Source organism: Barbatula barbatula, assembly GCF_947034865.1.
Source record: "Barbatula barbatula genome assembly, chromosome: 3".
NCBI lineage: Eukaryota > Metazoa > Chordata > Actinopteri > Cypriniformes > Nemacheilidae > Barbatula > Barbatula barbatula.
In genome coordinates, this window is record NC_136764.1 from 16,056,260 (window position 1) to 16,070,032 (window position 13,773).

At 38.6% G+C, this 13,773-nt stretch overlaps 2 protein-coding genes across 4 annotated transcripts; both read right to left on the reverse strand.

Moving 5' to 3' along the window:
- Nucleotides 1-304: 304 nt before the first annotated feature.
- nsun4 (NOP2/Sun RNA methyltransferase 4) lies at nt 305-3,749 on the reverse strand. Of its 2 annotated transcripts, none has more exons than XM_079453075.1 (6): nt 3,379-3,749; nt 2,940-3,301; nt 2,711-2,865; nt 2,445-2,605; nt 2,154-2,278; nt 305-2,022 (listed from the first exon to the last, which is right to left on the reverse strand). In XM_079453075.1, exons 1-6 carry the CDS (start codon nt 3,469-3,471, stop codon nt 1,749-1,751), a joined length of 1,170 nt encoding a protein of 389 aa, XP_079309201.1. In that variant the 5' UTR covers nt 3,472-3,749; the 3' UTR covers nt 305-1,748. The 2 variants fall into 2 exon arrangements, with proteins under 2 accessions (XP_079309201.1, XP_079309202.1); XM_079453076.1 differs by having other exon boundaries at nt 1,315-2,022; nt 2,940-3,256; nt 3,379-3,506.
- Nucleotides 3,705-12,473, reverse strand: pif1 (PIF1 5'-to-3' DNA helicase homolog). Of its 2 annotated transcripts, XM_079453074.1 has the most exons (14): nt 12,170-12,235; nt 10,374-10,598; nt 10,033-10,310; nt 9,791-9,920; nt 9,556-9,681; nt 8,993-9,146; nt 8,488-8,602; nt 8,250-8,356; nt 7,823-7,962; nt 7,503-7,609; nt 7,333-7,420; nt 6,414-6,559; nt 4,940-5,131; nt 3,915-4,799 (listed from the first exon to the last, which is right to left on the reverse strand). In XM_079453074.1, exons 2-14 carry the CDS (start codon nt 10,588-10,590, stop codon nt 4,746-4,748), a joined length of 1,854 nt encoding a protein of 617 aa, XP_079309200.1. In that variant the 5' UTR covers nt 10,591-10,598; nt 12,170-12,235; the 3' UTR covers nt 3,915-4,745. The 2 variants fall into 2 exon arrangements, with proteins under 2 accessions (XP_079309199.1, XP_079309200.1); XM_079453073.1 differs by having other exon boundaries at nt 3,705-4,799; nt 10,033-10,598; nt 12,170-12,473.
- Between the last annotated feature and the right edge of the window lie 1,300 nt (nt 12,474-13,773).

Genomic DNA, 13,773 nt, shown 5'->3' on the forward strand with positions numbered 1-13,773 from the left:
TTACAGGGCCTCTGTGTCCAGACGATGCTTTCCATGTTTCTGTCATTACACAGATCTACATCAGATTTACATCATTGGCAAGGTGTATGCCAAATGATCAGAAGGCAGCATCCACAGCAGTGTAAAAGTCAATAATGAATGAAACGTATAGATGAAAAGAACTCGTCCCTAATGGTCCCCTCTGTCTCCTGAGTGTTAAAAAATGTAAATTTATGTAAAAGCCAATAGGAAACACATATTTACAATACGTTTAGGTAATCACAAGATGCAGGCATGGAGAAATATCCCGGCCGAGAGAAGCAGTCAATGCAAAAATAGTTTTTATGTGTCATTAATTCTCTTTGCATTCCCAAATAACCACATATTACCGCGGTAATACAGTAATCACTCACAATCGCACAGAAAATTATCTGCACTCATCTGTGGAATAAAAGGCGAAGGGAAAACGAGGGGAAAGCATCCCATTTCAGTATCCTCTTGCGTCCTTAATGTTCAACGAGAAGCCGCCAACTAAACGACCGCTCGGCCAATCTCGACTCTGGCACCGATGGAGCACTTTCCGAGCAGCTTAATGATGGCGGGGAGTCGATGGCTCCGTCAGCCCCTCTTCTGACAACGCGCACACCTTTTCATGCTACATTGCCCGGAATAGGCGCAAGGTTCATGGACATGAGGGGGGAAATTGAACCTTTTACACGCCGCCAGAAAAGAAAACACTCCTCTGATGCCAAGTCTAAACGACGCACTTAAAGCTCTGACATTAGGTGTAGAAGTGATGTAGACGCATAATCTCATTGATGACATTGATATGACCGCTGCTCGTCTCTAGTTTGTTTGTTTGTTTGTTCGGCATATTGTTGCTCAGCTCTTTATCCATATAATGAATGCAGGGTATTGGTAAATAACGTAATCTTACATTGCATAAAATCTTAATTGCCTGTATTATCTGGAAAACTTTTTTGGAAACAAAGTTGGTCCGTAATAGTTTTACTGACCTTGTTATGTAAAACCCTGAACCATTCTAACATGTTAAAAACTTAGTAATGCTTTAAAAAACAAAACAAAATTCCCGAAGAAAGCTGATTGATAAATAAAAGCGTTTTTAACACTTTCATGCATAAATTATATTTGCTTTGTACACATATTTACCGCATCCACCTGTTTGTCTTTAGGTGAAGGTGTATAGGATGGTGTAATCTAAAGTGTCCCCTCTAGTGGTTGGTATGCACTTGACTTATGTCATCAAAAAAATGCATTCGCAAGATATGGCCTTTTGGATAGCATCCACTGTAGTGATGAGAGTGGAAGATTTTTTAAGCAAATAAAATTAAGGTAAATTTAATATTAAACGTTTAAATAGACATAATCAATACATATAGATGTCTTTAATTAACGTACATTTTCTGTTAGTTCAATTTGGCACTGGGCTTTAACCTAGAGTCAAGATTCGTATAACGAACCGTCGCCGCCCTCTACTGAACAACACTGGTATAACACACATTGCAGAGAAACAACAGAAAATACATTTTTACAAAGATCAGCGAAGAGACCAATCTCTCCTGAAAATGCAGATTTTCAAAGATATTTTGCTGGCATTCTTTAAAACAGTTTGCGGCTATCGTTTTTTTTGTACTAAATTGAAGTCTTCAGGGTGTGTTTAGTTATTGAGGACATGTCTAGTCGCTAGAGTGCAGTCTTACAGTAATTTGTGGAATTTCAGAGCTTCACAGACCGATAGAAAAAAACAGCTAGTTACTTCGTCGTAATTTACACAAATAAATTGGTCCAAAGTTGGCACATAAATGTGGTAAAACCAGCTCACCCACACTTAATTGTGGAGCAAAATAAAAAGTATTTGAAAAGCACTGTGTTAACCATCCAAGATCCTGAACCTGCACTGAGATACCCATCTCCTGAGCCTGACTGATGGCCTGCTGCACCACACACTCATTCTGCAGCTGGGAAAGTGAACATGTGGAGTAGACTATGTCTCCTCCCGGCCGTGCTGTTTGGATCCCAGCCCTGATCAGGGTAAGAAATGTCAGATTAATACAGGAATCTCAACATATACTGCACCAAAAACCCTCCTAAGACTTTAAAGAAAATGTAAACTTAACAGCAAGCTTATTGTCTCTTATAAACCATTAACTTACATTAGAAGCTGTATTTGCAGAAGAGGAAGTCTTTGTCTCTCTTTGGTCCTGGACCTGTTAAACATATTGTTGTCTTCCACCATTACAGAGTGTCTGTCTGTGGTGCAAGGAACATCTACTAAGACCTGTATGAAAAAAAAACATATCAAAACAATAGCACAATGCCCATATATAAACCTAGAACACACCATGTACTTGTTATAGATGCATGTTTTCAGGTTGATACATGCATATTCGATTTTCCATTTATTAGTGACAATACTACAATAGTAGTATCTTTTCAATACTAACTCGGTCAAATCGTTTCTCCTCTGTTGGGCCCAATTTACAACCATCAAAGGAACTGATTTGGATCTTGTTTTCCTCTAGATGCTCTCTGGGCAGGTAACTCTGCAGAGTCTTGCGAAGCCTTGCAGTCCGAGAACCTGATAAGTCGTTCGCCCACAGAAAACCTTATAGATGAATACAAGGATGTTTTGTGCTTCAAGGATCACACGATAAACATGGACATATCTGCTTTGCCATTCAGCGTGGTTTACATAAAGCAATTCACATACTGACTGTGTGCGTCTGCAGGAGAGCAAGTGTCTTCCCTCCAGGAGCGGCACATAGATCCAGCACTGTGTGTCCCGGCTGGACATCCAAAGCTAACACAGGAAGCACTGATGCAGCATCCAGTAGATAATATCCTAATAAGCCAGTGCTGTCTGGTCTAAAACAATAAGATAGACCTATTAAGCATGGTCATCTTGAAACAGCATATATAGAATTGTTAGTAATCCTCACCTTGAGGGTTTAAATCTAGATATGCCCCCTTGCGGGAAAACAAGACATTTTATATCAGGACTTATTCTGGGTTCGTGAGCAGCAGGTTTGGACACATCAACCTCTGCAGGATCGTTATGTAAAGGCCTGGAGTCCTTTGAATGTTGACGTGATCCGATAAAATCTATACATCCTTCTTCTTCTAATTCCGCTGTTATCATGCTGGATGTTGAAGAGAAGTTGTTTATCAACGCTCCATACTTTTGTTCAGACAGCATGGCCACTCGTACTGACGGCCAGAGGCTTCCTAACTGCATACTGTAGGTTGTATCAAAATCCTGCAGAGCAATAGTCGTGGATGGAAACTTTGCCTTTGTTTGTGCCTGATGAAATAATGTCGAATAAAATATGTATTAAAATGTATGCATGTTGTCCTAATAAAACGAATCCCATTACTTACCCATTTAGTTTTAACTCGATATCTTTGCGGAATAAATCTAATCGAATCCTTGAACTTGTTTACACAGAATCTCGTGCATATGTAAGCCGCCATGTTTGTGTACCATTAAAACGCGTCCGTCGTGCTTCCCAAGGTTCCACCGTGAGGTGTTTTAATCGATTTTTCCTTATTGATCAAACTTACAAATCGAGCAAGAGGATTTCATTATCAGCCGAACAACCATAGCCGATTTTAGATTTACCAGCAAGTTGCAGCATGAACGAGTCTTACTATTGTAAAGGCAGATCTCTCGTCATTACGCGTCCTACTGTTGTTTGAAAACATTACGATACGCAACTTACAGTCGGAAGCGTTCACGTGCACTTTTATCCATGTCATTTTCAGCATACAGTTATTTATAAACATACTGTACTTGGAAGTTCGGAGACTCAGAACATGCAAATATGTGAGTATAAATAAATGTTAACTTTATCCACATTTTTGCCTTACATTTAATTCGACAGTTTTTTAGCAAGCTGAAGGCCCCGAGACCAGTAACATAAAAATTGTGTAGTTTTTTCTGCTTGTGCTGCAATTCCACTCAATTCCACTTGATGGCAACAGAGTTAACGCTTAAGCCACAGGGGTATATAGGAAAGTGATAGTTTATGTAACTGTTCTTTCAAAAATGTATTAAATTAATGGGGAAAAATGACTACCAGTCTTCCACACATGCCACAAAAACCTATATATATGGATAGTTTCTCTAAATGATCTTCGGGACAGTTCACCCCAAAAATGTAAATTCTGTAAAGTTCTTCCAAACCTGTATAAATTTGTTCTGCTAAACAAAGGAAGATATTTGGAAGAATGTTAGTAATTGTCAGTTCTTCACCACCATTGCCTACCATAGTAGTAAACATCTAATGCCGGGAAAGGTGCCCAGGACTGTTTGCTGTCCCACAGTCATCAATATATTACTTCTTTTTTCAACAGAACCAATAATATAAAATAATTTTTGCTACTGTGGTAGTGAATTTTTGTCTTTTGCAGACTCGACGTAAAAAAAGTGTCACTGTTTTAAAGCATTCAATGGCATTTCTATTGCAGTCAAAATATTGCCTGCTCTCACATTTTTATGTAGCTGAATAGATTTTTGCAAACCGAGAAAACTAAACCCTTACAATATACTAAATTATAAATAAACACCATCAAATTTTATTAAAAAAACATGGTCACAAAATATTTAGGCAACATCCGAAAATAAATATACATCAGAAAAAAATAAAGATGTGAATAGCATGCAAATCATGATTTATGAAAATCAAACACAGTTAAAATATTACACATGCACACAGTGCAAATGAAAATTGGAGCTTGATATCCCCTCACCAAGGAGCGTTCTCCTTATTGCGCTGTCCAACAAACTCATCCATTGAGGACTGTAGAAAGAGAAGAGAATTACAACTAGACAAAAATAGTTATAAAGCTCAAATTACTGAATTTTATGACAGTTTATAACTTAGCCGGTCTGATCTAAAACGGCATGCGTCTCAGGAAAATAATGAATATTGGCAGTGACCTGCATAAGAAGCCTTTCCTTTCTCAGTTTTTTATAAAAGAGCAGCACGTCCTGGTTGGCCTGCACCACTCGTGGATCAAAGTCCATCAAACGCAAACCTTCCAGACTCCGAGCACGGGACAGAGCGACATATGCCTGGCCGCTCTCAAATACACGGGCCAGGGAAATCTCCACACAATCCAAAGTCATTCCCTAAACACAGATAAAGAAAACAAAGGATTACTCCACTCAAGAATTTGCCAAAAGAACACATTGCTCTACTGCACTGCAGAGATTTAGCAGAACATCATCACAGTGAGGAGTTGATTTAATAAGGCCTATTCATCAGTTCCTTTACAGAAATGGCAAAGGAAACCGACAATTAGCCTCAAACAGGTCATAAGCGCAATTAGTCTGACACTTTTGCCGATAACATTGAGATATTCTGACAATCCTAATTGGCTGGTGGCACCACGAGAACACACAGAGTCCCAAAGCCTTCACTAGCAAATGTCAGAAGCTGCGACAACACATTTTATAGAACCCTCAAAAGACAAGTTAAAGGATGAAAATTCTGCGATTTACTTCCCTTCGAGTTGTTCCAAATATCTTTCTCGGTGTTCATCAGAACAAAGATATGTATACAGATTTAGAAGAATGCTAATAACCAGACAGATGACTATCATAGTAGGAAAAAATACAATAGTCAAAAGTGCCCCAGAACTGTTTGCTGGCCCACATTTCTCAATGTCATCTTTTGTTTAACAGAACAAAAAAATATGATGCAGTAATTTTTCCTACTATGGGAGTCAATGGGGGGCAAAATCGGTCTGGTTGTAAGCGTTCTTCCAAATATTTTTCACTGTGTTCATTAGAACAAAGACATTTATACAGATTTGGAACAACTCTAAGGCGAGTAAATAAAAAAAATTTGGGGGGAGTGAAGTATCCCTTTAATAAAACCCTGAATTTTTAAATGGCTGTAAAAAAATTGTATCACATGCATTGCAAATTTTGAATGGCCATCAATTAAGAAACACTGCCCGGTGCGGATACAGAATCTATGTTCCAGCAGAGGCTAATTTGACTGTTACCCCACAAACCTTGTTCCCCTGGAAACACTGAAAGTTGACAAATGCAGAAGCCACACAGTCCAAACACATGGGTGAACACAGGGACAAGTTGATGAGTCAAAAAACAGAGCACAATGACGCTAACACACTGTTTGTAAAGACGCATGAACGGACCGTTCCAGCAAAAAGTAATTTGCTGTAATATTGCTTTCACAAAACATTAAATTGCAGCTGCTGAGAGGAATCTTATTTTCATTCCCTCCCTCTGAGAAATACAATGGGTAACCAAGACGGAGGGCCAACAGAATAATTCTGCAATATTAGATAGTTTTAAGCATGCCGGTTTGAATCAGAGGCTTAACTGAGCATCTGCAGACACGGATGCATAATGACTCCTGATGGGATGACTGTGTAGGGCTCACCTGACTCTTGTGGATTGAAATGGCCCAGGCTAGTTTGAGCGGCAGCTGTTGTCGGCTCAAGTAAAGACCCCCTGATGCTTTAAACATCCAGCGCTCTCTCTTCATTACCTCAACAGCCCCGCAGAGGAATTTCACTCGTGGGAGACCTGAGGGAGGGACAATCACGAGCAGGACTATGTCATTATTTCTCACATCATGTAGCGTTTAAAGGTGCTGCATGTAATTTTTTTGTGGATCTTGACAGAAATGCAACATATTCATAACGGTCTTCAGAGGCGTATAAAGACCTTTACTTCATAAACTAATAAAGCATTGTGACAAAAAAGTTTAATCTTGCCAACATAAGCAAACATTACTGCGCTTGTGCACTTTTATGACCCCAATTTAATTTACGGTACACATTCACAAACAATAGAGTGCCTGTAGATTCTGTCTGATAACAACCAAAAGAAACCGAGAAGAAACATTACTTGGCTAAAATTATCTCTCCAATATTTTGAATTTAGACTGCGATACCAAACACAACCGCTAGATGTCAACTTACCATATGTTTTTTTTAAATGCATACTTAACAACAGGACCCATTCCACATATTGTTTATTTAGAAAAATTCCTTTACTTAATACAGTTATTATACAATTAAATAATATATTAATATTAACAAACTAAATACAAATAGTTATATTATTAGACACTAGTCAAACACAAAACGGAAGTTAATTGGGGATCAGGCGCATGCCTGTCTGATGAAACAATCTATAAAACTAAATATTTTATTTAAATTCGCTAGTTGCACAAGTTGGCACCGGTCACTTTGTGACGCCAAAGTCAGCAGAGTAATAGTAATTTCCGGTGGTAAACACTGTATGGGAAATTTAGGATTTTGGGCAAACAAATATCTAATTTAGAAAAGTCATACCATGATTTCCCGGCTGGAAGTCAATCACTACGCCTCTTGCTCCATTCACTAAACCTCTTTGGACATCCAGGTTTTTAGTAAGCATGACCTAGTTTTTAAAATATCACATTTTCACTTGACATTAAACTTGAGGGTAAATGTTCGCTCTGATAGGGTGGGGTGCCTATTACCTGAGCTCCCACTTTAAGCTGTAACAAGCGACTCACTGGACTCTGAGAGTCAATAGTCTGAACCAGCATAGGGTCACTGTCCACAGCCTCAAACACACGCGTAGGCCCTGAAAGACAGGCAAAATTAGATCTCACATCCTGCAAATTATTTAAAATGACAACAGTGGTGGACAACTGCACGTGTTGTCACTGCAGGATCCAGACGCGCCAGATGGATTTCTAAAAAAAAGTCAATTTCCGGTGATCTTACTCAACATGTGGCAAACCCAACACATGCCTCTTCTAGTTATTTTTAAGTTGTTTTTCTTTCTAGGACAAACCTGTTAACTGTTTGAGTTTATTCTCATTAGTGAGCTCCACATCATCCTTGTGTGTGCACAGTCTGGTTGCTAGGATACCATCCCTCTCGATGCAGTGATTGGCACTTTTCAGGAGCAGTGCAGTTACTTCCTCCGAGACCCTACAGAAGGGCGATTCAGTGTTACAGGCACTTGCTTGAATCCCAGAGGAAACAATGAAGGTGGGACAATGTGAAAATAGATTAACTGAATCAAAACTTTAGTGATTACAATATTCCAGCAGTTGTTCTTCTAACACACTATAACACTTATAAATAAACACGAATGAACAAAACCACCAAGAATCTTGGGTCATGCTCTGAACCAAAGGGACTTCTTCCCAAAAAGACTCAAAGCCAATGACTCACTGCTAAGAACAATGAATGTGTGTGTGTTAAAATCTCAGTACCTGCCCACTCTCACAGCCTGGAGAAGAGATATGAAGGTCTTATCGGTTTGTCTGCGCACCTCCATCAGCTCCATATTCATATGGATACATTTTCTCCAGCTTCTAGACTGCAAGTAAAATGAACAAGATCTTATGACTCCAAAACAAAATGCACTGTGGACACAACGGAAATTTAGATATTCAAGTTTTTGAATCATAAATAATGCCAACATATGGAACTTGGCAGTTGCAGCCATACCTGGAAACAAAAATGAGGTTTGTCTTTTCCTTTTGTTACAGGTGGAAGTTGAAGAAAGTCTCCACACACTATAAGCTGAATCCCTCCAAACGGTTCAGTAGATCTTCTGATAGATCTACAAACAATGTTGAAGATCAATCCTCTTATAATGCAACCCTGGTCTAATGTTTATGAAGAACAATTAAATCAGCCTCGACTGGGATCTACAGTGTCTCACAGAAGTACACCCCTCACATTTGTGTAAATATTTTATTATAGCTTTTCATATGACAATACTGAAGAAATGACACTTTGTTACAATTTAAAGTAATGGGTGTACAGCTTAACTATAACAGTGTAAATGTACTGTCCCCACAAAATAACTCGACACATCAGAGAGAGATAGCGATAGAAAGATGCAGAGAGAGAACCACATTTAACACACCTGCTTTGAAATTGAGTGAACTGAAAGCAAGATCACATACCATGGTCATTAAACTCGTTTCTGACATGAACAATTTCTTACCTGGCTATAGCTTCCAGTTTGTCAAAAAACTCAGCTTCCACCATTGAGATTTCATCAATAATGAGATGTTTACAAGTGGTCCAGTGCTGCAACACTCCAGGACGTTGTGCAAGCTCAAAACACTGTTCAAGAGGAGCAGAGCCAGACCCAATACCTGATAATAAGAGAGAGATGAAAAGGACTCAAATTCACACAAATCAAAACCTTTCTATGGATGTGAGAAATGTGTTATTACACTTCGAAAAATAGAATGGAGCATATTGAGTTTCGTAAAATAATCCCCCCCATCATGTGTCTTGACTGTTTGATCTTGAGTAACAATATATTGCAAACTATAAAAGAACTGCCATAAATTATATATGGTGAGCCATTCTTTGGCATGCATGACACGCTATTTGCCTACAGAGAAATGTAAATGAAGCCATTTGATCCATACAAACTCATTCTGATCTGAATTTTCCGCATTAAGCAGATGCTTTTATACTTGCAGTGCATTCTTTCAGGCTATACGTCTTATCAGTACATGTGTTCTCTGGGTTTTGAACCCACAACCTTTTGCTAACCTGCAAAATTGTGCAGTGTGGTCCCTCCTATGTGACAAGCTGCAACACCAGTACTTGCAGTTGCAAAGGTGCTTTTGGGAGGCAGAGAGCCCACAATCCTCTTTAGCAAAAAGGACTTTCCTGTACCTAAGAAAGATTTAAAAGAAATAAAATTGTGACAATACAACAATAGATTATCCAAAAAATTGCAAAATAACTATGCTTGTCAATATGTAAAAGACAAAACGTTGGTTACCTGCACTACCTGTGAAAAACACATTTTTGCCACTCAAAACTGCATTAAGAACTGCAGTTTGCTCCTTGCTTAGCTTCTGTGCCAGAGGCAGAACCAAGACAGGCTTTTTATTAGGGTGAAGTGCTTTAACCTACAAAATATAAGAAAATGTAAAATGCATGATGGTGAAATCCATGTTGGGGTACAGAAAACAACTCAATCAGATATAGAACAGAAAGACAGAAATAAAAACGCAAACATACCGGGCTAGCGTCACAATCAGGTCTGGGTCTCTTTACTTGTTGCCTTTCACCCAGGATCCTATTGACAGATCTTTCTGAAGGACCTTTGAGTTGGATCGGGGCATTGACTTTACTTCTCAGTTCGTTCGCCTTCTGTACATCTCTCAGCTGTAGAGGACTGATGGTCTCAAATGATCGAGGAAGACCAGCTCGTATTTTAGCTCTATCACTCGTTTGTTTGACGCTTTGGGATGCCTGGTGCTTGATGCTGAGCGTCTTCAGGAACATCTTCAAACGATCTGGCGGACAATCGGAGATCAGAACCTGTGTGTTCTCCGGTGCGAATTTAACTGTACATTTACCGTCCTTTGCAAACCGAGTGAAAAGCCGAAAGTCACGCAGCATGAAGCTTTGAGGAGCTTTGCCATCGTGGACACGCATAACGATTTCCTGAAACTCGTTGCGACCTAATACGACGGTGGCTTTGCGTATGTGCTGCCGTTTGATGGCTTGACCTGCCGGATTCAAGCGTTCCACTGCCACGGTACACTGAAGCTCAGCTGGCTCAATGTTACTCATATTTGTGCCTTAGGAAAACACAGAGAAAACGCAATATACATTATCCATAAGTAGGGGAGAGCGGGGTAAGTTGTCACATGGGTAAGTTGTCACACTGTTCATAACTCCAACACTAGAGGCACTATCTCAAAAATCAAATAGCCACTTTGTGTGACTTCTTCTTCTATAGTAAATTTCCTGTTCACATGTGGTCAAGATCGCTCTAATCTGAGGTTAGCACAATTTTCTTTTTTTTCTGCTTAAAAAGTAAAAAATTGGCACTTTAAATTTTATGCAATAGAGCTTTATTAAATAAAATTGTTTAAAAATATTATTTTGCACAAAATAAAGGAGACAATAACAAGTCTTTTGATACTTTTGCTGCCGTGCTATGTTGAGCTAACCTTGAGATTTAGCCAACATTAGCACACATGTCAGTTTGGGGCAGGTTGTCTCAATGACTTTGGGGCAGGTCGTCACATGTGACAACTTGCCCCAGTACAAATAAACACATAAAACATTGTGATATTCTTATTTATTTGTAATTGCAATACAGTTTTGGAAGAAAGGAAGGAAAGGCAGGAAATATCACAATAATCAGCAATTCTCACTGACACGCCAGTGAAGCAGCAAATAGAAATTGAAAAGAATAAGGCTGAATCTAGCAAAAAGCTGTTTCAAAAGAAATGGAAGCAAGGGGGGCAGTCAAAATCTGGACCTACGAAGAACAAGGCAGCTAAAAGAAGAAAAATCATACAAGAATCATCATCAGATGATGAAGAGTGCTTCTGCCTCGTCTGTGTGGAGCCATTTTCAAACAGTCGTCCAAATGAGACCTGGGTAAAATGTGTGAAATGCAACAAATGGGCCCATGATGCTTGCACCTCAGGCCAGGCAATTTATGTGTGCCAGAATTGTGACTCTGAAGATGAGTCTGATTAGTCAGATACAGGATTTGTTCAGATGTTAAAGATGTTAAGTTAAGAGAGTTATCTGCTGCATTCCATTCAGTTGTCATGGATAAAGTTCAAAGTAAAGTGGTCTTGCCACTTTATGTGTTTTGATTCAAATGTGTATTGTTTGGATTGAAATAATTGTTTTTCCAAATTCTCTTGGCCTGGTTGTTTATATTTCCAGTTCTGGATTGTTTATATTTCCAGTTCTGGATTGAATTTAAAAATTAAAATCAATATTCACAATTAAGTAGTTGTTCTTTTTTTCAGATAATCTATGTGACAACTTACCTGCCGATGGGGCAAATTGTCACAAGTGCACATTCTATATTCAACAGTCTACAACTCAGTAATGAGATAAGATATGAAAATGTAATGAATACAAATTATGTGCCCAAGACATTCTTCTTTCATTTGGTATGACATTTATACAATTGTGATGTATGGTGCTCAGTAAATGTTAAACAGTGTGAAAAGTGTGACAACATGCCCCGCTCTCCCCTACTTCTCATTCGCGTGCCATGTGCTTTATTGAAAGATTTAAATGTTTTTCTTTTGTACATTGTTAAAAACGCGCGAATATGCTCGGACCTCAAGTAAAAATTAAAATGATTAATTTCTCGTTTTTAAACAGAAATCTGACTTACCTTTCTTACAGACTTGAACAGCAAGTCACTGCACCAGCTGTTCATTATGATGCGCACGCCTCGATTTTCAAATCCTTTCACTCTGCATTGATTGGTCAAGACTGCCAAACCGCTCACCAATTAGATCGAGGGCCTTTAAACATATACCCAATAGCCGGATAGCGGTTCTAAACGTCATCGGGTATGTCCCGCCTATAAATGTGCTCAACAAATGAAATTAAGCTTTAATGTTTTTAGCTTGTTCGACTTGATGCGGCGCAAGACCCGACAGGCGTATGACATCACAGTATCGCGAGAGCGATTCGAAAGCAAACTTTCTAAGGCTTTTCGAATCGCTCTCGCGGGACTTTGATGTCAAACGCCTGTCGGATCTTGCGGCACCGCACCTAACAAGCCTTTTGTTTCGTAGTGTTATGTTCGTGCAAAGAAAGGCGAATGAAAATACCACTAATAAAGAAATTAAGTGTGTACTTTAGTTTATTCGTTGTTTATAAATTATTTGTGTGCCTTACGTTTCTGCATATAGTTGTTAATGTATAGTTTGTTCATAAACAAATTAAATATGATCAGCGAGTTGGTTTCAATAAATAAGAAGACTGTTGAACTGTTGACCAATGTATCCTACATACATATGTACCGTTTTACTAAAAGCACTTTGCTCAAATGTACCATGGTTTAACAGGAGTAACCATAGTTTTTTGCCTTTATTAATAATAAAATCACAGTAAACACAAATGTTATATTGTTTCACCACAATAATCATAGTTTAACCACACTTTAAAACTTTGCTTTAGTTTTTACAGCAGGTTTTCCAGTAACTTACTGAAGATTTAATTACTACTTAATATATTTTCCAATTTGTACTGTTTTCAATGACTTTAATCAAAATTAAAACACTTTGACTTTTGAGATTCAAAATGAGCAAGAAGAGACTTGCATTAACACAGCAACACAGCAAAAAACTGACATTCTTACTAAGCAGATGCTTTAAACAAAATTGTACATTAAATCTACAGCAAGTTACTGGCAAACCTGCTGCACAATTGCAGCAAAGTTTTACAGTGCACGGTATATGTAGAAAAGCCATTTATATAGATCAGTTAGTAAAACTATGGTATCTGAAATGTAAATCAATTGACCAAATTTATTTAATTGATCTACAATCAACATTACCTAATCTGGGATATTCATGCACTAACGAATGTTTTATGCCAGCCAGTAAAGAGGTTAAAATTTCCAGTATAACATTGGAGTGATGGGTTGGTTTATTTACCAAAAACAAGCATTGCGTAGGCTCAGACAAAATTCCAGGAATAGGTCACTGTCCTGCATCATTAAGCCCTACTCAGTACATGTAGGCTTAATCTACACCCATTGGCAAAACGACAGCTGGGTGAGTTATCGCTGCGCTCAGGAGAGGTGGGCAGAACACAGGCTAGCTAACAGCAAGAACTGCCTTCATCATGCATTCACAGCCAGCCCTTTGAAGACATAGTGAGGTAGAAGAGTAATAAACGATGCATGAAAGTGAAATAGACTGAAAGATAATAATTTCCCATAAAGATTCCATTGGTCTTCATCTTTCATTCTATTTAATTACATAT

Bases quoted from the DNA above. Each gene is read 5' to 3' on its own strand.
- pif1 (XM_079453073.1), bottom strand. From the start codon at position 10,590: ATGAGTAACATTGAGCCAGCTGAGCTTCAGTGTACCGTGGCAGTGGAA. The intron at 7,963-8,249 runs GTACTGAGATTT...GCCCTTCTGTAG, and splicing joins CAGGCTGTGAGAGTGGGCAG to GGTCTCGGAGGAAGTAACTG. The intron at 5,132-6,413 runs GTGAGCCCTACA...ATCTGTGTTTAG, and splicing joins TTTCAATCCACAAGAGTCAG to GGAATGACTTTGGATTGTGT.
- nsun4 (XM_079453075.1), bottom strand. From the start codon at position 3,471: ATGGCGGCTTACATATGCACGAGATTCTGTGTAAACAAGTTCAAGGAT. The intron at 2,866-2,939 runs GTGAGGATTACT...TTATTGTTTTAG, and splicing joins TCTAGATTTAAACCCTCAAG to ACCAGACAGCACTGGCTTAT. The intron at 2,279-2,444 runs GTTAGTATTGAA...TTTTTCATACAG, and splicing joins AGGAGAAACGATTTGACCGA to GTCTTAGTAGATGTTCCTTG.